Source organism: Coturnix japonica, unplaced genomic scaffold, assembly GCF_054131305.1.
Source record: "Coturnix japonica strain WE unplaced genomic scaffold, WE-NBRP24 Scf063, whole genome shotgun sequence".
NCBI lineage: Eukaryota > Metazoa > Chordata > Aves > Galliformes > Phasianidae > Coturnix > Coturnix japonica.
In genome coordinates this window covers 579,934-605,670 of record NW_028188966.1, presented here as the reverse complement: position 1 = coordinate 605,670, position 25,737 = coordinate 579,934, and the positions used below count along the sequence as shown (strand labels likewise).

The following is a 25,737-nucleotide window of genomic DNA, read 5'->3' as shown; positions in this document are numbered from 1 at the left end:
GGAGAAATAGGGGGGATGGGGGGGGGGGAGGGCTCAGAGGACGCGGCCCCTTTAAGGCCCCGCCCCTCCCCGTTCATTCCGCAGGGCCGCTGAAGCCCCGCCCCCTCTGGCTCCTCATTGGCCACGCCCCTTGGCTGTCTCGCTTTGGCCACGCCCCCCGCTCGCTTTGGCCACGCCCCCTCCGACCCCCGGCCGAGCGGCAGCACCGAGGTACGGGAGGTGTCCGTCTGTCTGTCCGTCCATTGAGCCCTATGGGGGCTGTCTGTCTGTCCATTGATCCCTATGGGGGCTGTCTGTCTGTCCATTGAGCCCTATGGGGGCTGTCTGTCTGTCCATTGAGCCCTATGGGGTCTGTCTGTCTGTCCATAGAGCCCTATGGGGGCTGTCTGTCTGTCCATTGAGCCCTATGGGGGCTGTCTGTCTGTCCATTGAGCCCTATGGGGTCTGTCTGTCTGTCCATTGGGCCCTATGGGGGCTGTCTGTCTGTCCATTGAGCCCTATGGGGTCTGTCTGTCTGTCCATAGAGCCCTATGGGGGCTGTCTGTCCGTCCATTGAGCCCTATGGGGGCTGTCTGTCTGTCCATAGAGCCCTATGGGGTCTGTCTGTCTGTCCATTGAGCCCTATGGGGTCTGTCTGTCTGTCCATTGAGCCCTATGGGGGCTGTCTGTCTGTCCATTGATCCCTATGGGGGCTGTCTGTCTGTCTATAGAGCCCTATGGGGTCTGTCTGTCTGTCCATTGAGCCCTATGGGGTCTGTCCGTCCATTGATCCCTATGGGGGCTGTCTGTCTGTCCATCCCCCATTCACCCCTATGTGTGTCCGTCTGTCCTTCCCCCTCCCCCCTGGATCCCACCCCCCCCATCTGTCCGTCTGTCCATCCGTGGGTGTCCCCCCCCCCCGTGTGTGTCCGTGTGTCCATCCACCCCCCCATTCATCTCTATGGGCGTCCATCTGTCCGTCTGTCCGTCCTCGTGGCTGTGAGTCAGCCCCGGTGGGTCCCAAAAGGGACGCGGCCCCTTTAAGGGACTGTGGGGCTGCACGAGGATGCGGCTCCTTTAAGGGGGTGGGGGTCCGTCCATGGGACCACCCCATATCCCCCCATCCACCCCCCATAGATCCCCCATAGATCCCCCCTATATCCCCCATATCACCCTATATCCCCCCCATATCTCCCCCCATATCCCCTATAACCCCCCATATCCCCCCTATAATCCGCTATCTCCCCCCATATCCCCCCATATACCCCCCATATCCCCCATATCCCCTATATCTCCCCCCATATCCCCCCATATCCCCCGTATCTCCCCCCATATCCCCCATATCTCCCCCCATATCCTCTATAACCCCCCATATCTCCCCCCATATCCCCCCTATAATCCCCCATATCCCCCCATATCCCCCCATACCCCCCTATATCCCGTATATCCCCCCTATAACCCCCCATATCCCCCATAACTCCCCCCATATCCCCCCTATAATCCCCTATATCCCCCCATATCCCCTATAACCCCCCATATCTCCCCCCGTATCCCCCCTATAATCCCCCATATCCCCCCATATCCCCCTATATCCCCCATATCCCCCCTATATCCCCCCATATCCCCCGTATAACCCCCCATATACCCTATAACCCCCCATATTCCCCCATATCCCCCCTATAATCCCCCATATCCCCCCCATATCCCCCCTATAACCCCCCATATTCCCTATATCCCCCATATCCCCCATATCCCCCCTATAACCCCCCATATCCCCTATATCCCCCCTCTCCCCCCATAGCGATGGCTGTCCCCATTGAGGATCGCTCCGTCCGCCCCCTGTTCTGCCGCCGGGGGGCGCTGCGGCACAAGGTTGTGCACGAGGTCAAGAGCCACCGGTTCACGGCCCGGTTCTTCAAACAGCCGACCTTCTGCAGTCACTGCACTGACTTTATATGGTAACGTATGGGGGATATAGGGGATATGGGGTCTATGGGGTGTATAGGGTCTATGGGGTATTGGGGGTTATAGGGTAATGGGGGGATATGGGGTCTATGGGGTAATGGTGGTCCTTCAAACAGCCCACGTTCTGCAGTCACTGCACTGACTTTATATGGTGGGTTATGGGGTTTATAGGGTCTATGGGGTCTATGGGGTCTATAGGGTGTATAGGGTCTATGGGGTGTTGGGGGTTATAGGGTAATGGGGGTTAATGGGGTCTATGGGGTAATGATGGTTCTTCAAGCAGCCCATATTCTGTAGTCACTGCACTGACTTCATATGGTAAGGTATGGGGGATATGGGGTCTATAGGGGGATATGGGGTCTATAGGGTCAATGGGGTAATGGGGGTCAATGAGGTCTATGGGGGCTATGGGGGGCTATGGGGGGAATATGGGGTCTATAGTGTCTATGGGGGGCTATGGGGTCTATGGGGTATGGGGGGCAATAGGGGGATATGGGGTAATGGGGGTCTATAGGGGTAATGGGGGTCTATGGGGGGATATGGGGTCTATAGGGGGCTATGGGGTCTATGTGGTAATGGGGGCTATGGGGGGAATGTGGGGTCTGTAGGGTCTATGGGGGGATTTGGGGGGGATATGGGGTAATGGGGGTCTATGAGGTTTATGGGGGCTATGGGGTAATAGGGGGCAATGGGGGTCTATGGGGTCTATAGGGGTAATGGGGTCTATGGGGGGGGTGGGGGTGATGTGGGTATTATGGGGTGGGGGGTTTATTATGGGATGTGGTGACAGCTTTATCCCCCCCATAGGGGCATTGGGAAGCAAGGCCTGCAGTGTATGGGTGAGTGGGACCCCCCCCAAATAACCCCCATAATGGGACCCCCCATAGAAGACCCTCCCAATGGGATCCCCATATAAGACTCTCCCAATGGGACCCCCATATAAGACCACCCAATGGGACCCCCCCCCAATTGGACCCCCATAATGGGATGCCCACATAAGACCCCCCAATGGGACCCCCATGTAAGAGCCCCCCCGATGGGACCCCCAACAATGGGACCCCCCTATAATACCCCCATATAAGACCCCCCCCCAATGGGACCCCCAGCAATGGGACTCACATAATGGGAACCCCATATAAGACCCCCCCAATAAGACCCCCCCCCAAATAACCCCCCAGTGGGACCCCCCATGTAAGACCCCCATAATGGGACCCCCATATAAGACCCTACAATGGGACCCACATAATGGGACCCCCATATAAGACCCCCATAATGGGACCCCCATATAAGATCCCATAATGGGACCCACATAATGGGACCCCCATATAAGACCCCCCCAATAAGACCCTCCCAATGGGACCCCCCCCCAATGGGACCCACATAATGGGACCCCCCCAATGGGACCCCCATATAAGACCCTACAATGGGACCCACATATAAGACCCCCATAATGGGACCCCCATATAAGACCCTACAATGGGACCCACATAATGGGACCCCGAATGGGACCCCCAAGTGACCCCCCCCAAATGGGACCCCCCCAATGGGACCGCCCTATAAGACCCCCATATAAGACCTCCCCCCAATGGGACCCCCAACAATGGGACCCACATAATGGGACCCCCACATAAGACCCCCCAATGGGACCCACATAATGGGACCCACATATAAGACCCCCCAATGGGACCCCCAAGTGACCCCCCCCAAATGGCCCCCTCCCCCAAATAACCCCCCCCAATGGGAACCCAAATAAAACCCCCCAATGGGACCCACATAATGGGACCCCCAACAATGGGACCCCCCTATAAGACCCCCATATAAGACCCCCCCCCAGTGGGACCCCCCCCAATGGGACCCACATAATGGGACCCCCATATAAGACCCCCCCCAAATAACCCCCCAATGGGACCTCCCATATAAGACCCCCATAATGGGACCCCCATATAAGACCCTATAATGGGACCCACATAATGGGACCCCCAACAATGGGACCCCCCTATAAGACCCCCCCAATAAGACCCCCCCCAAATAACCCCCCAATGGGACTCACATAGTGGGACCCCCATATAAGACCCCCCCCAAATAACCCCCCAATGGGACTCCCCATATAAGACCCTACAATGGGACCCACATAATGGGACCCCCATATAAGACCCCATAATGGGACCCCCATAATGGGACCCCCATATAAGACCCCCAGTGGGACCCCCAAGTGACCCCCAATGGGACCCTATGGGGCTAAAAATGTGAATTTTGGGTCTCAGATGCTGAATTTGGGGTTAAAATGCTGAATTTTGGGGCTAAAATGCTGAATTTTGGGGCTAAAATGCTGAATTTTGGGGCTAAAATGATGAATTTTGGGTCTAAAAATGGGGATTTGGGGGCTGAAAATGGGGATTTTGGGGTGTAAAAAGGTGTTTTTTGGGTGTAAAAATGTGTTTTTTGGGTCAGTTTGCAGCTTCGTGGTTCACAAACGCTGCCACGAGTTCGTCACCTTCGAGTGTCCGGGAGCCGGGAAGGGGCCACAGACCGACGTGAGGGGGAGTTTGGGTTAAAAAACGGCAATTTTGGTTAAAAAACGGCCATTTTGGGTTAAAATCCAACATTTTTGGGGCCACAGACCGACGTGAGGGGGAGTTTGGGTTCAAAAACGGCCATTTTGGGTTAAAAAATGGCAATTTTGGGTTAAAAAACAGCCATTTTGGGTTCAAAATCTGGTGATTTTGGGTTCAAATCTGGTGATTTTGGGTTAAAATCCAACATTTTTGGGGCCACAGACCGACGTGAGGGGGATTTTGGGTTGAAAAACGGCAATTTTGGGTTCAAATCTGTCAATTTTGGGTTAAAATCTGGTGATTTTGGGTTAAAAAACAGCCATTTTGGGTTAAAAATCTGGCGATTTTGGGTTCAAATCTGGTGATTTTGGGTTAAAATCCAACACTTTTGGGGGCTGCAGACCGACATGAGGGGGATTTTGGGTTAAAAAACGGCCATTTTGGGTTAAAAAACAGCCATTTTGGGTGAAAATCTGGCCATTTTGGGTTAAAAAACGGCGATTTTGGGTTCAAAATCTGGCCATTTTGGGTTAAAATCCAGCACTTTTGGGGCTGCAGACTGATGTGAGGGAGGATTTTGGGTTAAAAAACAGCCATTTTGGGTTCAAATCTGGTCATTTTGGGTTAAAAAACGGCAATTTTGGGTTCAAAATCTGGTGATTTTGGGTTCAAATCTGGTGATTTTGGGTTCAAATCCAGCCATTTAGGGTTAAAATCTGGCCATTTTGGGTTAAAATCCAGCACTTTTGGGGCCTGCAGACTGATGTGAGGGGGGATTTTGGGTTAAAAAACAGCAATTTTGGGTTAAAATCCAACATTTTTGGGGGCTGCAGACCGATGTGAGGGGGATTTTGGGTTCAAAAATGGCTATTTTGGTTAAAAAACGGCCATTTTGGGTTAAAATCTGGTGATTTTGGGTTCAAATCTGTCAATTTTGGGTTAAAATCTGGTGATTTTGGGTTAAAAAACAGCCATTTTGGGTTCAAAATCTGGTGATTTTGGGTTCAAATCTGGTGATTTTGGGTTCAAATCTGGCCATTTTGGGTTAAAATCCAGCACTTTTGGGGCCACAGACCGATGTGATGGGGGGATTTTGGGTTCAAAAACAGCAATTTGGGGTTCAAATCTGGTGATTTTGGGTTAAAAAACAGCCATTTTGGGTTCAAAATCTGGTGATTTTGGGTTCAAATCCAGCCATTTTGGGTTCAAATCTGACATTTTTGGGGCCACAGACCGATGTGATGGGGAATTTTGGGTTAAAAAACGGCCATTTTGGGTTCAAATCTGGTGATTTTGGGTTAAAATCCGACAGTTTTGGGGCCACAGACCGACGTGAGGGGGAGTTTGGGTTCAAAAACGGCCATTTTGGGTTAAAATCTGGCCATTTTGGGTTACAAAACGGCCATTTTGGGTTAAAAAACAGCAATTTTGGGTTCAAAATCTGGCCATTTTGGGTTAAAATCTGACATTTTTGGGGCTGCAGACTGATGTGAGGGGGGATTTTGGGTTCAAATCTGTCAATTTTGGGGCCGCAGACCGACGTGAGGGGGATTTTGGGTTGAAAAACGGCCATTTTGGGTTCAAGATCTGGTGATTGTGGGTTCAAATCTGGGCATTTTGGGTGAAAATCTGACATTTTTGGGGCCACAGACCGACGTGAGGGGGATTTTGGGTTGAAAAACGGCCATTTTGGGTTCAAAATCTGGCCATTTTGGGTTAAAAAACAGCCATTTTGGGTTCAAAATCTGGCCATTTTGGGTTAAAAAACAGCCATTTTGGGTTCAAAATCTGGTGATTTTGGGTTCAAATCTGGCGATTTTGGGTTCAAAATCTGGCGATTTTGGGTTAAAATCCAACATTTTTGGGGCCACAGACCGACGTGAGGGGGATTTTGGGTTAAAGAACGGCAATTTTGGGTTCAAATCTGGTGATTTTGGGTTTAAAAACAGCCATTTTGGGTTAAAAAACAGCCATTTTGGGTTCAAAATCTGGCCATTTTGGGTTAAAATCCAGCACTTTTGGGGCCTGCAGACTGATGTGAGGGGGATTTTGGGTTAAAAAATGGCAATTTTGGGTTCAAATCTGGTGATTTTGGGTTAAAATCCAGCGATTTTGGGTTCAAATCTGTCGATTTTGGGTTCAAATTTGGCAATATTGGGGCTGAGGGGGGATTTTGGGTTAAAATCCAGCCATTTTGAGTCTGCAGACCGAAGGGGGGGGGGGGGGGGGGGGGGCGCTGATTTTGGGTTAAAATCCAGCTATTTTGGGCTATTTTGGGGCCATTTTGGGTCAAATTCGGGCCAAATTCGGGATGATTTTAGGGTCAATTTGGGGGGTCAATGTTGGGGCCATTTTTGGGTCAAATTTGGGTCATTTGGGGTCTGAATTTTGGGCTCCATTTTGGGGCTCATTTTTGGGTCAATTTTGGGTTAATTTTGGGTCATTTGGGTCAATTTTGGGTCATTTTTGGGTCAATTTGGGTCAATTTTGGGTCATTTGGGGCCATTTTGGGACTGAATTTTGGGCTCATTTTTGGGTCAATTTTGGGTCATTTTGGGTCAATTTTGGGTCAATTTTGGGACATTTTGGGTCATTTTGGGTCAATTTTGGGTCATTTTGGGTGAATTTGGGTCAATTTTGGGTCAATTTGGGTCAATTTTGGGTCATTTTGGGTCAATTTTGGGTCATTTTGGGTCAATTTGGGTCAATTTTGGGTCATTTTGGGTCATTTTGGGTCAATTTTGGGTCATTTTGGGTCATTTTGGGTCAATTTTGGGTCAATTTGGGTCAATTTTGGGTCATTTTGGGTCAATTTGGGTCAATTTTGGGTCCATTTTGGATCAATTTTGGGTCAATTTTGGGTCATTTTGGGTCATTTTGGTGTGTGCCCCCAGGACCCTCGGAACAAGCACAAGTTCAAGGTTCACACTTACAGCAGCCCCACGTTCTGTGATCACTGCGGGTCCCTGCTCTACGGCCTCGTGCACCAGGGCATGAAGTGCTCATGTGAGTGTGCAAAACGAGTGTGTAAGGGGTGTGCAATGAGTGTGTAAGGGGTGTGTAACCGGTGTGTGATGAGTGTGTAACGAGTGTGTAAGGGGTGTGTAATGAGTGTGTAATGGGTGTGTGATGAGTGTGTGATGGGTGTGTAAGGGGTGTGTAATGGGTGTGTAAGGGGTGTGTAAGGGGGGTACGATGAATGTATAATGAGTGATGAAGTGCTCGTGTGAGTGTGCAAAATGAGTGTGTAATGGGTTTGTAAGGGGTGTGTAAGGGGTGTGTGATGGGTGTGTAAGGGGGTACAATGAATGGGTGATGAGTGTGTGAAGTGCTCGTGTGAGTGTGCAATGAGTGTGTAACGGGTGTGTAAGGGGTGCACAATGGGTGTGTAAGGGGTGTACAATGAATGGGTGATGAGTGTGTGAAGTGCTCGTGTGAGTGTGCAAAAGGAGTGTGCAACGAGTGTGTGACGGGTGTGTAACGAGTATGTGATAATGAGTGTGTAACAATGAGTGTTGTCATTTTGCACACTCACGCAGGCTGTGAGATGAACGTTCACACTCATTGTCACACACTCATTATCACACACTCGTTACACACTCATTATCACACACTCATTATCACACCCTCATTTACACACTCATTTACACGCTCGTTTTGCACACTCACGCAGGCTGTGAGATGAACGTGCACACACAGTTACACACTCATTATCACACACTTATTACACACTCATCACACACTCATTTACACACTCATTTGCACGCGCAGGCTGTGAGATGAATGTGCACAAGCGCTGTCACACACTCATTTACACACTCATTTACACACTCATTTACACACCCATTTGCACACTCATTTGCAGGCTGTGAGATGAACGTGCACAAGTGCTGTCACACACTCATTATCACACACTCATTATCACACACTCATTTACACACCCATTTGCACACTCAGGCTGTGAGATGAACGTGCACAAGCGCTGTTACACACTCATTGTCACACACTCATTACACACCCATTTACACACTCATTTACACACTCATTGTTACATATGGGGGGATAGGGGGGATATGGAGGGGTATGGGGGGTTACACACCCATTTACACACTCATTACACACTCATTTGCACACGCAGGCTGTGAGATGAACGTGCACAAGCGCTGTGTGCACTGTGTGCCCAGCCTGTGTGGGGTGGATCACACGGAGCGAAGGGGCAGGATGAGGATCCGAGTGCGGCCGCTGGGGGGAGACACCCTGCAGGTCACAGGTAGGGGGTCATATGGGGCAGATATGGGGCAGATATGGGGCGCTATGGGGCAGATATGGGGCGCTATGGGGCAGATATGGGGCAGATATGGGGCTCTGTGGGTCCTTATGGGTCTCTATGGGGCGCTGTGGGGCAGCTATGGGGCAGATATGGGGCGCTATGGGGCGCTATGGGGCAGATATGGGGCGATATGGGGCAGATATGGGGCGCTATGGGGCAGATATGGGGCAGATATGGGGCAGATATGGGGGCAGATACGGGGGCAGATATGGGGCGCTATGGGGGCAGATATGGGGCAGGTATGGGGCAGATATGGGGCAGATATGGGGCGCTATGGGGCAGGTATGGGGCAGATATGGGGCGCTATGGGGCAGGTATGGGGCAGATATGGGGCGCTATGGGGCAGATATGGGGCGCTATGGGGCAGGTATGGGGCAGATATGGGGCAGATATGGGGCGCTATGGGGCGATATGGGGCAGATATGGGGCGATATGGGGCAGCTATGGGGATCTATGGGGTGATATGGGGCAGATATGGGGCAGATATGGGGCGCTATGGGGCAGATATGGGGCAGATATGGGGCCATATGGGGCAGATATGGGGCAGGTATGGGGCAGATATGGGGCGCTATGGGGCAGATATGGGGCAGATATGGGGCGCTATGGGGCAGATATGGGTCCCTATGGGGCTCTGTGGGTCCTTATGGGTCTCTATGTGTCTCTATGGGTCCTTATGGGTCCCTATGGGTCGCTATGGGTCCCTATGGGGTCTCTATGTGTCTCTATGGGGCACTATGGGGCACAGTGCCTCCCTATAGGTCCCTATGGGTCTCTATGGGTCTCTATGGGGCTCTATGGTTCTTTACGTATCTCTATGGGTCCCTATGGGTCTCTATGTGTCCCTATGGGTCTCTGTGGGTCTCTATGGGGTTTATATGGGTCCCTGTGGGTCTCTATAGCTCCCTATGGGTCTCTATGGCTCCCTATGTGTCCCTATGGGTTCCTGTGGGTCTCTATGGGGTCTCTGTGGGTCTCTATGGGGTCTCTATGGGTCGCTATGTGTCTCTGTGGGTCCCTATGTGTCCCTGTGGGTCCCTATGGGTCCCTATGGGTCTCTATGGGTCCTTATATGTCCCTGTGGGTCTCTATGGGTCTCTGTAGTTCTCTATGGGGTCTCTATGGGTCTCTGTGGGTCTCTATGGGATCTCTATGGGATCTCTATGGGTCTCTGTGGGTCTCTGTGGGTCTCTGTGGGTCTCTATGGGATCTCTATGGGTCTCTATGTGTCTCTATGTGTCTCTATGGGTCTCTATGGGTCTCTATGGGTCTCTGTGGGTCTCTATGGGTCTCTATGTGTCCCTATGGGTCTCCCCGCAGTGGGGGAGGCGCGGAACCTGATCCCGATGGACCCCAATGGACTTTCTGACCCCTACGTGAAACTGAAGCTGATCCCGGACCCCAAAAACGCCTCCAAGCAAAAAACAAGGACCGTGAAAGCGACACTAAACCCCGTGTGGAACGAGGCCTTCGTCTTGTGAGCCTGGGGGGAGATGTGGGGCAGGGCCATGGGGCTGTGGGGCAGATAGGGGGCAGCTATGGGGTGTCTATGGGGTCTCAATGGATCCCAATGGAACTCAATGGGTCTCAATGGAACTCAGTGGGTCCCTGTGGGATCTCTATGGGGCAGCTATGGGGTCTCTATGGGGCAGCTATGGGGCAGTTATGGGGCAGCTATGGGTCTCTAGAGGGTCTCTATGGGGTCTCTCTCTATGGGGTCTCTCTCTATGGGGTCTCTCTCTATGGGGTCTCTATGGGCTCTCAATGGATCCCAATGGAACTCAATGGGTCCCTGTGGGATCTCTATGGGGCAGCTATGGGGTCTCTATGGGGCAGCTATGGGGCAGTTATGGGGCAGCTATGGGTCTCTAGAGGGTCTCTATGGGGTCTCAATGGATCCCAATGGAACTCAATGGGTCTCAAAGGAACTCAGTGGGTCCCTGTGGGGTCCCTATGGGCTATCTATGGGGCAGCTATGGGGTCTCTATGGGGTCTCTATGGGGTCTCAATGGATCCCAATGGAACTCAGTGGGTCTCAATGGAATTCAATGGGTCTCAATGGAACTCAATGGGTCCCTGTGGGGTCCCTATGAGCTATCTATGGGGCAGCTATGGGGTCTCTATGGGGTCTCTATGGGTGTCAGTGAACTCAATGGGTCCCAATGGAACTCAATGGGTCTCAATGGGTGTCAATGGGTGTCAATGATCTCAATGGGTCTCAATGGAACTCAATGGGATCCAATGGAACTCAGTGCGTCCCAATGGAACTCAATGGGTCCCTATGGGCTATCTATGGGGCAGCTATGGGGTCTCTATGGGGTCTCAATGGGTCCCAATGGAACTCAATGGGTGTCAATGAACTCAATGGGTCTCAATGGAACTCAATGGGTCCCAATGGAACTCAATGGGTCTCAATGGAACTCCATGGATCCCTATGGGGTCCCTATGTGCTATAATGGGGCAGGTCTCTGGGGTGGCGCTATGGGGCAGCTGTGGGTCTGACGTGTCCTTGTGCCCCATAGCTCTCTCCGTGCCGGTGACGCCGAGCGCCGTCTGTCGGTGGAGGTTTGGGACTGGGACCGAACGTCCCGCAACGATTTCATGGGCGCAATGAGCTTCGGGGTCGCCGAGATGCTCAAGGGCGGCGTGGACGGATGGTGGGGGCGCTATGGGGCGCTATGGGGCAGCTATGGGGCTCTGTGTCCCTATGGGGTTCTATGGGTCCCTATGTGTCTCTATGGGTCCCTATGGGTCTCTATGTGTCTCTATGGGGTTCTGTGGGTCTCTATGGGGTTCTGTGGGGCAGCTATGGGGCGCTATGGGGCAGCTATGGGGCAGCTATGGGGCGCTATGGGGCAGTTATGGGGCTCTATGTGTCTCTGTGTCTCTATGGGGTTCTATGGGTCTCTATGTGTCCCTGTCGGTCTCTATGGGTCTCTATGGGTCTCTATGGGGCTCTATGGGGTTCTATGGGGCAGCTATGGGGCACTATGGGGTGGCTATGGGGCTCTATGTGTCACTATGGGTCTCTCTGGGTCTCTATGTGTATGAGTCTCTATGGGGTTCTGTGGGTCTCTATGGGGTACTGTGGGTCTCTATGGGGTTCTATGGGGCAGCTATGGGTCGCTATGGGGCAGTTATGGGGCACTATGTGTCTCTGTGTCTCTATGGGGTTCTATGGGTCTCTATGTGTCCCTGTCGGTCTCTATGGGTCTCTATGGGGCTCTATGGGGTTCTATGGGGCTCTATGGGGTTCTATGGGGTTCTATGGGGCAGCTATGGGGTGGCTATGGGTCTCTATGTGTCTCTATGGGTCTCTCTGGGTCTCTATGTGTATGAGTCTCTATGGGGTTCTGTGGGTCTCTATGGGGTTCTGTGGGTCTCTATGGGGTTCTGTGGGTCTCTATGGGGCAGCTATGGGTCGCTATGGGGCAGCTATGGGGCTCTGTGTGTCTCTATGTGTCTCTATGGGGTTCTGTGGGTTTCTATGGGGTTCTATGGGGCAGCTATGGGTCGCTATGGGGCAGTTATGGGGCTCTATGTGTCTCTGTGTCTCTATGGGGTTCTATGGGTCTCTATGTGTCTCTATGGGCCTCTATGGGTCTCTATGGGTCTCTGTGGGTCTCTATGGGGTTCTATGGGGCAGCTATGGGTCGCTATGGGGCAGCTATGGGGCTCAGTGTCCCTATGGGGTTCTATGGGTCCCTATGTGTCTCTATGGGTCTCTATGGGGTTCTGTGGGTCACTATGGGGTTCTGTGGGTCTCTATGGGGTTCTATGGGGCACTTATGGGGCGCTATGGGGCACTATGGGGCAGCTATGGGGCAGCTATGGGGCTCTGTGTCCCTATGGGGTTCTATGGGTCCCTATGTGTCTCTATGGGTCTCTATGGGGTTCTGTGGGTCACTATGGGGTTCTGTGGGTCTCTATGGGGTTCTATGGGGCAGCTATGGGTCGCTATGGGGCAGTTATGGGGCTCTATGTGTCTCTGTGTCTCTATGGGGTTCTATGGGTCTCTATGTGTCCCTGTCGGTCTCTATGGGTCTCTGTGGGGCTCTGTGGGTCTCTATGGGTCTCTATGGGGTTCTATGGGGCAGCTATGGGGCGCTATGGGGCAGCTATGGGGCGCTATGGGGCAGCTATGTGTCTCTATGGGTCTCTATGTGTCTCTATGTGTCTCTATGAGTCTCTATGGGTTGCTGTGGGTCTCTATGGGGTTCTGTGGGTCTCTATGGGGCAGCTATGGGGCAGCTATGGGGCAGCTATGGGGCAGCTATGGGTCTCTATGGGTCTCTATGGGTCTCTATGTCTCTATGAGTCTCTATGGGGTTCTGTGGGTCTCTATGGGGTTCTGTGGGTCTCTATGGGGTTCTGTGGGTCTCTGTGGGGTTCTATGGGGCAGCTATGGGTCGCTATGGGGCAGCTATGGGGCTCTATGTGTCTCTATGGGGTTCTATGGGTCCCTATGTGTCTCTATGGGCCTCTATGGGTCCCTATGTGTCTCTATGGGCCTCTATGGGTCCCTATGGGTCTCTATGGGTCTCTGTGGGTCTCTATAGGGTTCTATGGGGCAGCTATGTGTCTCTATGTGTCTCTATGGGGTTCTATGGGTCCCCATGTGTCCCCATGTGTCCCTATGGGTCTCTATGGGTCCTTAGGGGTCTCTATGGGGCTCTATGGGGTTCTATGGGGCAGCTATGGGTCTCTATGGGGTTCTATGGGGCAGCTATGGGTCTCTATGGGGTTCTATGGGGCAGCTATGGGTCTCTATGGGGTTCTATGGGGCAGCTATGGGTCGCTATGGGGTTCTATGGGGCAGCTATGGGTCTCTATGGGGTTCTATGGGGCAGCTATGGGTCTCTATGGGGTTCTATGGGGCAGCTATGGGTCTCTGTGGGTTTCTATGGGGCAGCTATGGGTCGCTATGGGGCAGCTATGGGTCGCTATGGGGCAGGTTCAAGCTGCTGAACCAGGAGGAAGGTGAATATTACAACGTCCCCGTGGCCGACACCGACGACTGCGCCATGAGGAACAAGTTCGAGGTCATTAGCATCTCATTAGCATACCAATTAACACCTCATTAGCATACTGCTTAACACATCCCATTCGCATCTCATTAACACCCCTCATTAGCATCCTAATTAACATATCAGTGGCTGACTCCGATGCCTGTACCATAAGGAACAACTTTGAGGTAATTAGCATCTCATTAGCATCTCATTAGCACACCTACATTAACATCTAATTAATATCCCCCATTAATTACCCCCCCTATCAATAACCCCCTCCCCATTAATTACCCCTCATTAATTACCCCCATATTAATTAATCTTTCTTCCTTTTCAGGCGTGTAATTACCCCCTGGAGCTCTATGAGGTAATTAATAACTAATTAATTGGGCTAATAATTAATCAGTGGGGCTAATTAATAACCAATTAATGGGGCTAATAATTAATTAATGGGGTTAATAGCCAATTAATGGGGCTAGTAATGGGCAGCTGTGGGGTCTCTAGGGGGTCTCCAGGGGGTCTCAATGGATCCCAATGGAACTCAATGGGTCCCTATGGGCTATCTATGGGGCAGCTATGGGGCAGTTATGGGGCAGCTATGGGGCAGTTATGGGGCAGCTATGGGGTCTCTATGGGGCAGTTATGGGGCAGCTATGGGTTCTTTATGGGGCAGCTATGGGGCAGTTATGGGGCAGCTATGGGTTCTCTATGGGGCAGTTATGGGGCAGCTATGGGTTCTCTATGGGGCAGTTAGGGGACAGCTATGGGGCCTCTATGGGGCAGTTATGGGGCAGCTATGGGTTCTTTATGGGGCAGCTATGGGGCAGTTATGGGGCAGCTATGGGGTCTCTAGGGGGTCTCTAGGGGGTATCAATGGATTCCAGTGGATCTCAATGGGTCCCTATGGGGTCTCTATGGGGCAGCTATGGGGCAGCTATGGGGTCTCTAGGGGGTTTCAATGGATCCCAATGGAACTCAATGGGTCCTTATGGGGTCTCTATGGGTTATCTATGGGGCAGCCCTCCTGCCCCACAGGGATGTAATTAATCTCCTATTGCCCCCTATTTCCCCCCCCCTTTATTACAGAGGGTCCGTCGTGGTCCCTGTTCGCCGCCCCCCACCCCCCCCCCGGCTCTGAGCCCCACGGATCCCAACAGGGGCTTCTTTGGGGGGGGGGGACGCTCCCAATTGAACGACTTCCAGTTCCTGATGGTGCTGGGGAAGGGCAGCTTCGGGAAGGTACGGCAGACCCCCCCCAAATAGGGAGACCCCCCCCCAAATGGGGCAGCCCCATAGAGACCCCCCCCTCCATCCCCAATTGAACTCTTATATTGACCACAGCGCCACCTGGTGGCCATTACCTGCTATTACACTCATTAACTGCGCCCCCTTGTGGCCACTCAATGCTATTACACCCAATAACTGCGCCCCCTTGTGGCCACTCAGTGTTATTACACCCATTAACTGCGCCCCCTTGTGGCCACTCAATGCTATTACACCCATTAACTGCGCCCCCTTGTGGACACTCAATGTTATTACACCCATTAAATGCGCCCCCTTGTGGCCACTCGTTGCTATTACACCCATTAACTGCGCCCCCTTGTGGACACTCAATGTTATTACACCCATTAACTGCGCCCCCTCGTGGACACTCAATGCTATTACAACCTCTGCCCCTTTAACACTTGAGACCCCCCCTCAATGGGGAGACCCCCCCCCCAAATGTGGCAGCCCCATAAAGGCTCCCTCCAATAGAACTCCCATAGTGACCCGTGGTGGCCATTCTTTCTATTACAACCTTACAACCCTGCCCCCTCCCCATTTAACCCCTTCCCTCCGGCCATTCCCCACTATTACAGCCTTCTCCCCATTTAACACTGCGCCCCCTGCTGGACACTCGTTGCTATTACACCCCCTTTCTATCACCCCCTATTAACTGTGCCCCCTTGTGGCCACTCGGTGCTATTACACCTATTAACTGCGCCCCCTTGTGGCCACTCAATGCTATTACACCCATTAACTGCGCCCCCTTGTGGACACTCAGTGCTATTACAACCTCTGCCCCTTTAACACTTGAGACCCCCCCCCATATGGGGCAGCCCCATAAAGGCTCCCTCCAATAGAACTCCCATAGTGACCCCTGGTGGCCATTCTCTGCTATTACAACCTTACAACCCTGCCCCCTCCCCATTTAACCCTGCCCCCCTCCCCATTTAACTCCATTCCTGTGCTCTCCCCCGCCCCCTGCTGGCCATTCCCCGCTAATACAGCCTCCCCCCTTTAACACTGAGACCCCCCCCCAAATGGGGCAGCCCCATAGAGACCCCCCCCCCATCCCCGATTGGGATCTTATATTGACCACAGCGCCACCTGGTGGCCATTACCTGCTATTACACCCATTAACTGCGCCCCCTTGTGGCCACTCGTTGCTATTACACCCATTAACTGCGCCCCCTTGTGGCCACTCAATGCTATCGCCCCCTATTAACTGCGCCCCCTGGTGGCCACTCAATGCTATTACACCCATTAACTGCGCCCCCTTGTGGACACTCAATGTTATTGCTTCTATTAACTGCGCCCCCTGGTGGCCACTCAATGCTATTACACCCATTAACTGCGCCCCCTAATGGTCATTACCTGCTATTACACCCATTAACTGCGCCCCCTTGTGGCCACTCAATGCTATTACACCCATTAACAGCGCCCCCTTGTGGACACCCACTGCTATTACACCCATTAGCTGCGCCCCCTTGTGGACACTCAGTGCTATTACACCCATTAACTGCGCCCCCTTGTGGCCACCCACTGCTATTACACCCATTAGCTGCGCCCCCTTGTGGACACTCAGTGCTATTACACCCATTAACTGCGCCCCCTTGTGGCCACTCAATGCTATTACACCCATTAACTGCGCCCCCTTGTGGACACTCAGTGCTATTACACCCATTAACTGCGCCCCCTTGTGGCCACTCAATGCTATTACACCCATTAACTGCGCCCCCTTGTGGTCACTCAATGTTATTACACCCATTAACTGCGCCCCCTTGTGGACACTCGTTGCTATTACACCCATTAACAGCGCCCCCTTGTGGCCACTCGTTGCTATTACACCTATTAACTGCGCCCTCTTGTGGTCACTCAATGCTATTACACCCATTAACAGCGCCCCCTTGTGGCCACTCAATGCTATTACACCCATTAACTGCGCCCCCTGGTGGCCACTCGATGCTATTACACCCATTAACTGCGCCCCCTGGTGGCCACTCAATGCTATTACACCCATTAACTGCGCCCCCTTGTGGCCACTCAATGCTATTACACCCATTAACTGCGCCCCCTTGTGGACACTCAGTGCTATTACAACCTCTGCCCCTTTAACACTTGAGACCCCCCCCTCAATGGGGAGACCCCCCCCCAAATGGGGCAGCCCCATAAAGGCTCCCTCCAATAGAGCTCCCATAGTGGCCCCTGGTGGCCATTCTCTGCTATTACAACCTTACAACCCTGCCCCCTCCCCATTTAACCCTGCCCCCTCCCCATTTAACTCCATTCCTTTGCTCTTCCCCGCCCCCTGCTGGCCATTCCCCGCTAATACAGCCCCCCCCCCCTTTAACACTGAGACCCCCACCCCATAATGAGGCAGCCCCATAGAGACCCCCCCTTCCATCCCCAATTGAACTCTTATATTGACCACAGCGCCATTACCTGCAATTACACCCATTAACAGCGCCCCCTTGTGGCCACTCGTTGCTATTACACCCCCTTCTATCCCCCCGCCCCCTGCTGGCCATTGCCTGCTATTACACCTGACCTCCCCATCTTTAACCTGGCGCCCCCTCCCCATATTCCCCCCATATCCCCCCCATTGTTTCTGGGTTCAGGTGATGCTGGCTGAACATCGCGGCACCTCGGAGCTGTTTGCGGTGAAGATCCTGAAGAAGGACGTGGTGGTGCAGGACGACGACGCTGCCTGTACCATGGTGGAACGGAGGGTCCTGGCCCTGGGACCCCGGCCCCATTTCCTCACTCAGCTCCATTCCACCTTCCAGACCGCTGTGAGAATATGGGGGGGGGGTATGGGGGGATATGGGGGGGATATGGGGTGGTATAGGGGAATTTAGGGGGGTATGGGGGGGATATAGGGGGATATGGGGGGATATGGGGGTATATGGGGTCTGGGATGGACTGGGAGGGGATATAGGGGGATATGGGGGGCTATGAGGGGAATGGGGGGATATGGGGGGGATATAGAGGCACTGGGAGGGGATATGGGGGCACTGGGAGGGACTGGGGGGGGATATGGGGGGATATAGGGGGGATATGGGGGGATATAGGGGGGATATGGGGGGATGTAGGGGATATATGGGGTGGTATGGGGGGGTATGGGGGGGGTGTGTGGGGATATGGGGGGGATATGGGGGAATATAGAGGCACTGGGAGGGGATATGGGGGGATAAGGGGGGTATGGGGGGATATGGGGGTACTGAGAGGGAATGGGAGGGATTGGGAGGGGGATATGGGGGGATATGGGGGGCTGTGAGGGGAATGGGGGGATATGGGGGGATATAGAGGCACTGGGAGGGGATATGGGGGCACTGGGGGGGATATGGGGGTATATGGGGTCTGGGATGGACTGGGAGGGGATATAGGGGGGTCTGGGGGGGATAACAGGGGATATAGAGGCACTGGGAGGGGATATGGGAGCACTGGGAGGGACTGGGGGGGAATATGGGGGCATATAGGGGGGATATGGGGGGAATATGGGGGGATATGGGGTGGTATAGGGGGATTTAGGGGGGTATGGGGGGGTATGGGGGGATATGGGGGCACTGGGAGGGAAATATAGGGGGATATGGGGGGATTTGGGGTATATGGGGAAATATAGAGGCACTGGGAGGGGATATGGGGGCACTGGGAGGGACTGGGGGGGGATATGGGGGGATATAGGGGGGATATGGAGGGGATATGGGGTGGTATAGGGGGATTTAGGGGGGTATGGGGGGGATATAGGGGGTATATGGGGGGATATGGGGGCACTGGGAGGGAGATATGGGGGGATTAGGGGGGATATGGGGGATATGGGGTGATATGGAGGGACTGGGAGGGAGATATGGGGCGCTATGGGTCTCTATGGGTCTCTATGGGGCTCTATGGGGCGCTATGGGGCACTATGGGGCTCTATGGGGCGCTATGGGGCTCTATGGGGCACTATGGGGCTCTATGGGGCGCTATGGGGCTCTATGGGGCGCTATGGGGCGCTATGGGGCGCTATGGGTCTCTATGGGGCTCTATGGGTCCCTGACCCCCTTTCCCTTTAGGACCGCCTGTACTTTGTAATGGAGTACGTGACGGGGGGGGACCTGATGTATCACATCCAGCAGGTGGGGAAGTTCCGGGAGCCCCACGCCACGTGAGTCAGACCCCCCCCCTAATTAACAGCCCCTAATTAACCCCCCATCATTAATTAATGACCCCCCCCTTAATTAATGACCCCCCCCCCTTAATTAATTAACCCCCCCCCCAGGTTCTATGCAGCTGAGATCGCCATCGGGCTGTTCTTCCTCCACAACCGCGGCATCATCTACAGGTCTGAGACCCCCCCCCCAAATAAATACACCCCCAGACCCACATAGTGACCCCCAGACCCACGTATTGACCCCAATGGGCCCCACATTGACCCCATTGAACCCAATGGGCCCCACATTGACCCCAATGGGCCTCGTATTGACCCCAATGGGCCCCACATTGACCCCATTGAACCCAAAGAGTCCCACATTGACCCCAATGGGCCCCATATTGATCCTCATTGACCCCATTGGCCCCATATTGACCCCAATGGGCCCCATATTGACCCCAATGGGCCCCATATTGACCTCAATGGGCCCTACATTGACCCCAATGGGCCCCACATTGATCTCCATTGACCCCATTGATCCCTAAGGGCCCCACATTGACCCCAAAGGGCCCCACATTGACCCCAATGGGCCCCACATTGACCCCAATGGGCCCCATATTGAACCCAAATGGCCCCATATTGATCTCCATTGACCCCAAAGGGCCCCACATTGATCTCCATTGAACCCATTGACCCCAAAGGGCCCCATATTGGCCCCAAAGGTTTTATGGGGGTATATGGGGGAATATAGGGGATATATAGGGGGATATGGGGTTATATGGGGGTTATTATGGGGTTATATGGGGGGATATGGGGAAAGATATGGGGTTATATTGGGGTTATATGGGGAGATATGGGGGTTATATAGGGGTTATATGGGGAGATATGGGGAGATATGAGGTTATATAGGGGTTATATGGGGAGATATGGGGAGATATGGGGTTATATAGGGGTTATATGGGAGATATGGGGTTATATGGGGAGATATGGGGAGATATGGGGTTATATAGGGGTTATATGGGAGATATGGGGTTATATAGGGGTTATATGGGGAGATATGGGGTTATGTAGGGGTTATATAGGGGTTATATGGGGAGATATGGGGAGATATGGGGGTTATATAGGGGTTATATGGGGATATGGGGAGATATGGGGGTTATATAGGGGTTATATGGAGAGATATGGGGAGATATGGGGGTTATATAGGGGTTATATGGGAAGATATGGGGAGATATGGGGTTATATAGGGATTATATGGGGAGATATGGGGGTTATATAGGGGTTATATGGGGATATGGGGAGATATGGGGTTATATAGGGGTTATATGGGGGATATATAGGGGGATATGGGGTTATATGGGGGTTATTATGGGGTTATATGGGGGGATATGGGGAGAGATTTGGGGTTATGGGGTTATATTGGGGTTATATGGGGAGATATGGGGGTTATATAGGGGTTATATGGGGTTATATGCGGAGATATGGGGTTATATAAGGGATATATGGGGAGATATGGGGGTTATATAGGGGTTATATGGGGAGATATGGGGAGATATGGGGTTATATAGGGATTATATGGGGAGATATGGGGGTTATATAGGGGTTATATGGGGATATGGGGAGATATGGGGGTTATATAGGGGTTATATGGGGAGATATGGGGAGATATGGGGTTATATAGGGATTATATGGGGAGATATGGGGGTTATATAGGGGTTATATGGGGATATGGGGAGATATGGGGTTATATAGGGGTTATATGGGGAGATATGGGGAGATATGGGGTTATATAGGGGTTATATGGGGAGATATGGGGAGATATGGGGTTATATAGGGGTTATTATGGGGTTATATGGGGGGATATGGGGGTTATGGGGAGAGATATGGGGTTATATAGGGGTTATATGGGGAGATATGGGGTTATATAGGAGTTATATGGGGAGATATGGGGTTATATAGGGGTTATATGGGGAGATATGGGGAGATATGGGGTTATATAGGGGTTATATGGGGAGATATGGGGAGATATGGGGTTATATAGGGGTTATATGGGGGATATGGGGAGATATGGGGTTGTATGGGGGGATATGGGGTTATATAGGGGTTATATGGGGGGATATGGGGGTTATGGGGAGAGATATGGGGTTATTATGGGGTTATATGGGGAGATATGGGGTTATATAGGGGATATGGGGGGAGATTGGCCCCACATTGGCCCATAGAGGAGGTCCCATTGTGTGTGTGTGGGGGGTCCTGTGTATTCTGGGGGGGGGTCCCCATCTGTGAGGGTCAGACCCCCCCCCCTATATTATCTCAGGGACCTGAAGCTGGACAACGTGATGTTGGACGCGTTGGGCCACGTGAAAATCACCGATTTTGGGATGTGCAAAGAAAATATTTTCCCTGGGAACACGACAAGGACCTTCTGCGGGACCCCCGACTACATCGCACCCGAGGTGGGGAGGGGCCCTTTAAGAGAGCCCCAGTATGGAGATAGGGGTCTCAGGTTGGGGTGTGGGTCCCTTTAAGAGGGTCCCATTATAGAGATAGGGGTCTTAGTTTGGGGTGCGGGTCCCTTTAAGAGAGCCCCAGTATAGAGATAGGGGTCTCAGGTTGGGGTGGGGGTCCCTTTAAGAGGGTCTCAATGTGAGGAAGGGTCCCATTATAGAGATAGGGGTCTCAGTTTGGGGTGTGGGTCCCTTTAAGAGGGTTGAATTATGAGGAGGGGTCTCAGTTTGAGGTGTGGGGCCCTTTAAGAGGGTCCTAGGATGGAGGTGGGGGTCTCAGTTTGGGGTGGGGGTCCCTTTAAGAGGGTTGAATTATGAGGAGGGGTCCCATTATAGAGATAGGGTTCTCAGTTTGGGGTGGGGGTCCCTTTAAGAGGGTTGAATTATGAGGAGGGGTCCCATTATAGAGATAGGGTTCTCAGTTTGGGGTGGGGGTCCCTTTAAGAGGGTTGAATTATGAGGAGGGGTCCCATTATAGAGATAGGGTTCTCAGTTTGGGGTGGGGGTCCCTTTTAAGAGGGTCTCAATGTGAGGAAGGGTCCCATTATGGGGGTGAGGGGCTCCATTATGGGGTGTGGGTCCCTTTAAGAGGGGTCTCAATGTGAGGAGGGGTCCCAGTATGGAGGTGGGGGTCCCAGTTTGGGGTGGGGGTCCCTTTAAGAGGGGTCTCAATGTGAGGAGGGGTCCCAGTATGGAGGTGGGGGTCCCAGTTTGGGGTGGGGGTCCCTTTAAGAGAGCCCCATTATAGAGGTGGGGGTCTCAGTTTGGGGTGTGGGTCCCTTTAAGAGGGTTGAATTATGAGGAGGGGTCTCAGTTTGGGGTGGGGGTCCCTTTAAGAGGGTCTCAGCATGGAAATGGGGGTCTTAGTTTGGGGTGGGGGTCCCTTTAAGAGAGCCCCAGTATAGAGATAGGGGTCTCAGTTTGGGGTGGGGGTCCCTTTAAGAGAGCCCCACTATAGAGATAGGGGTCTCAGGTTGGGGTGGGGGTCCCTTTAAGAGAGCCCCACTATAGAGATAGGGGTCTCAGGTTGGGGTGCGGGTCCCTTTAAGAGAGCCCCAGTATAGAGATAGGGGTCTCAGGTTGGGGTGGGGGTCCCTTTAAGAGAGCCCCAGTATGGAGATAGGGGTCTCAGTTTGAGGTGTGGGTCCCTTTAAGAGGGTTGAATTATGAGGAGGGTCCCATTATGGAGATGGGGGTCCCAGTTTGGGGTGTGGGTCCCTTTAAGAGGGTTGAATTATGAGGAGGGGTCCCATTATCAGGGTGAGGGGCTCCATTATGGGGTGGGGGTCCCTTTAAGAGAGCCCCAGTATGGAAATGGGGGTCCCAGTTTGAGGTGGGGGTCCTTTAAGAGGGTTGAATTATGAGGAGGGGTCCCATTATGGGGGTGAGGGTCCCTTAAAGAGGGTCTCAATGTGAGGAAGGGTCCCATTATGGAGATGGGGGTCCCAGTTTGGGGTGGGGGTCCCTTTAAGAGGGGTCTCAATGTGAGGAGGGGTCCCATTATGGGGGTGAGGGGCTCCATTATGGGGTGGGGGTCCCTTTAAGGGGGTGTGTGTCCCTTTAAGAGGGTTCTATTATGGGTAGGGGTCCCATTACAGCCCATTATGGGGTGGGGTCCCATCATATAGGGGGTGTGTGTCCCTTTAAGAGGGTCCTATAGTGGGTACAGGGTCTCATTACACTCCATTAAGGGGGGGGGGGTCCCTTTGTTGGGGGGGGGGGTTGTTGCTGGGGGGTATTTGGGGGGGGGTCTCAAGAGGTCTTTGCCCCCCATAGATCATCGCCTATCAGCCCTATGGGAAGTCGGTGGACTGGTGGTCCTATGGGGTCCTGCTCTACGAGATGCTGGCAGGGCAGGTGAGGGGGGGGGGGGAATTTGGGGGGGGGTCGTGGGGGGCTTTGGGGGGGTCTGAGGGGGTCTATAGGGTCTGAGGGGGGTCTGAGGGGGGTCTATAGGGTCTATAGGGTCTGTGGGGGGTCCTGGGGGGGTTCTATAGGGTCTGGGAGGGTCTATAGGGTCTGGGGGGGTCTATAGGGTCTGAGGGGGGTCTATAGGGTCTGAGGGGGTCTATAGGGTCTGTGGGGGGTCCTGGGGGGGTTCTATAGGGTCTGGGAGGGTCTATAGGGTCTGGGGGGGTCTATAGGGTCTGAGGGGGGGGGCTTGGGGGGGTCTATAGGGTCTGAGGGGGGTCTATAGGGTCTGGGGGGGTCTATAGGGTCTGAGGGGGGGGGCTTGGGGGGGTCTATAGGGTCTGAGGGGGGTCTATAGGGTCTGAGGGGGGGGGCTTGGGGGGGTCTATAGGGTCTGAGGGGGGTCTATAGGGTCTGGGGGGGGTCTATAGGGTCTGGGGGGGTCTATGGGTTCTGGGGGGATCCTGGAGGGACTTTGGGGGGGTCTGAGGGGGGTTTTGGGGGGGGCTTGGGGGGATCTATGGGGTCTATAGGGTCTGGGGGAGGAGGTTGGGGGATCTATAGGGTCTGGGGGGATCTGAGGGGGGGTCTATGGGGTCTGGGGGGGGCTTAGGAAGGGTCTATAGGGTCTGAGGGGGGTCTGAGGGGGGTCTATAGGGTTTGAGGGGGTTTCTGAGGGGGTCTATAGGGTCTATAGGGTCTGAGGGGGGTCCTGGGGGGGTTCTATAGGGTCTGGGGGGGGGGGTCTATAGGGTCTGAGTGGGGGGGCTTGAGGGGGTCTATGGGTTCTGGGGGGGTCTATAGGGTCTGGAGGTGGAACTGGGGCTCTATGGGGTTCTATGGGGGTTCTATGGGGCTCTATGGGGCTCTATGGGGTTCAATGTGGCTCTATGGGGGCTCAGTGGGGTTCAATGGGGCTCTATGGGGGCTCAATGGGGGCTCAATGGGGCTCTACGGGGGCTCTATGCGGTTCTATGGGGCTCTATGGGGCTCTATGGGGTTCAATGGGGCTCTATGGGGTTCTATGGGGGTTCTATGGGGCTCTATGGGGTTTTATGGGGTTCTATGGGGCTCTATGGGGCTCTATGGGGCTCTATGGGGTTCAGTGGGGCTCTATGGGGTTCTATGGGGGCTCTATGGGGGCTCTATGGGGTTCAATGGGGTTCAGTGGGGCTCTATGGGGGTTCAGTGGGGCTCTATGGGGCTCTATGGGGTTCAATGGGGCTCTATGGGGGCTCAGTGGGGCTCTATGGGGGTTCAATGGGGCTCTATGGGGCTCTATGGGGCCCTATGGGTCTCTATGGGGTCCCGGGGTGTATTTATGGGGGGGGTCTCCCACGTTGCCCCCCCCCCAGCCCCCGTTCGATGGGGAGGACGAGGACGAGCTGTTCCAGTCCATCATGGAGCAGACGGTCACGTACCCCAAGGCGCTGTCCAGGGAGGCCGTGGCCATCTGCAAAGGGGTGAGACCCCCCCCCCAAATTAAACGGGACCCCCCCCCAAATTAAACGGGACCCCCACCCAAATTAAACGGGACCCCCTAGAACAAGGGGACCCCCCCCAAATGAAAGGGACCCCCCCAAATAAAGGGGACCCCCAAATAAGGGGACCCCCACCCAAATAAAAGGGGACCCCCACCCAAATAAAGGGGGACCCCCAAATAAAAGGGGACCCCCACCCAAATAAAGGGGGACCCCCCCAAAGAATGGGACCCCCCCCAAAGAATGGGACACCCCAAGTAATAGGGACCCCCCCCCAAATAAGGGGACCCCCACCAAATAAAGGACCCCCACCCAAATTAAAGGGGGACCCCCCCCAAATAAAGGACCCCCACCCAAATTAAAGGGGACCCCCCCCAAATGAAGGGACCCCCACCCAAATAAAGGGACCCCCTAGAACAAGGGGACCCCCACCCAAATTAAAGGGGACCCCCACCCAAATTAAAGGGGAGCCCCCTCCAAATAAAGGGACCCCCCCCAAATTAAAGGGGACCCCCCCAAATAAAGGGGGACCCCCCCAAATGAAGGGGACCCCCTAGAACAAGGGGACCCCCACCCAAATAACAGGGGACCCCCCCCAAATAAAAGGG

The 25,737-nt window shown here is 53.5% G+C and overlaps 1 protein-coding gene across 1 annotated transcript; it reads left to right on the top strand.

The window, feature by feature from the left end:
- Positions 1-63: 63 nt before the first annotated feature.
- Positions 64-25,171, top strand: PRKCG (protein kinase C gamma). Its single transcript, XM_085533830.1, has 17 exons — positions 64-210; positions 1,781-1,937; positions 2,752-2,783; positions 4,396-4,478; positions 7,394-7,505; positions 8,638-8,769; positions 10,147-10,303; positions 11,349-11,483; positions 13,781-13,868; positions 14,173-14,202; positions 14,922-15,074; positions 17,717-17,890; positions 19,154-19,245; positions 19,360-19,422; positions 21,548-21,686; positions 23,514-23,594; positions 25,004-25,171. Exons 2-17 carry the CDS (start codon positions 1,783-1,785, stop codon positions 25,154-25,156), a joined length of 1,779 nt encoding a protein of 592 aa, XP_085389956.1. The 5' UTR covers positions 64-210; positions 1,781-1,782; the 3' UTR covers positions 25,157-25,171.
- Positions 25,172-25,737: the final 566 nt, after the last annotated feature.

What these genes read in the sequence shown, in the direction of transcription:
- PRKCG (XM_085533830.1), top strand. Translation starts at nt 1,783, where the DNA reads ATGGCTGTCCCCATTGAGGATCGCTCCGTCCGCCCCCTGTTCTGCCGC. An exon ending in GGAAGGGGCCACAGACCGAC is followed by an intron (nt 4,479 to 7,393) that starts GTGAGGGGGAGT and finishes GTGTGCCCCCAG; the next exon opens with GACCCTCGGAACAAGCACAA. An exon ending in AACCGCGGCATCATCTACAG is followed by an intron (nt 19,423 to 21,547) that starts GTCTGAGACCCC and finishes ATATTATCTCAG; the next exon opens with GGACCTGAAGCTGGACAACG.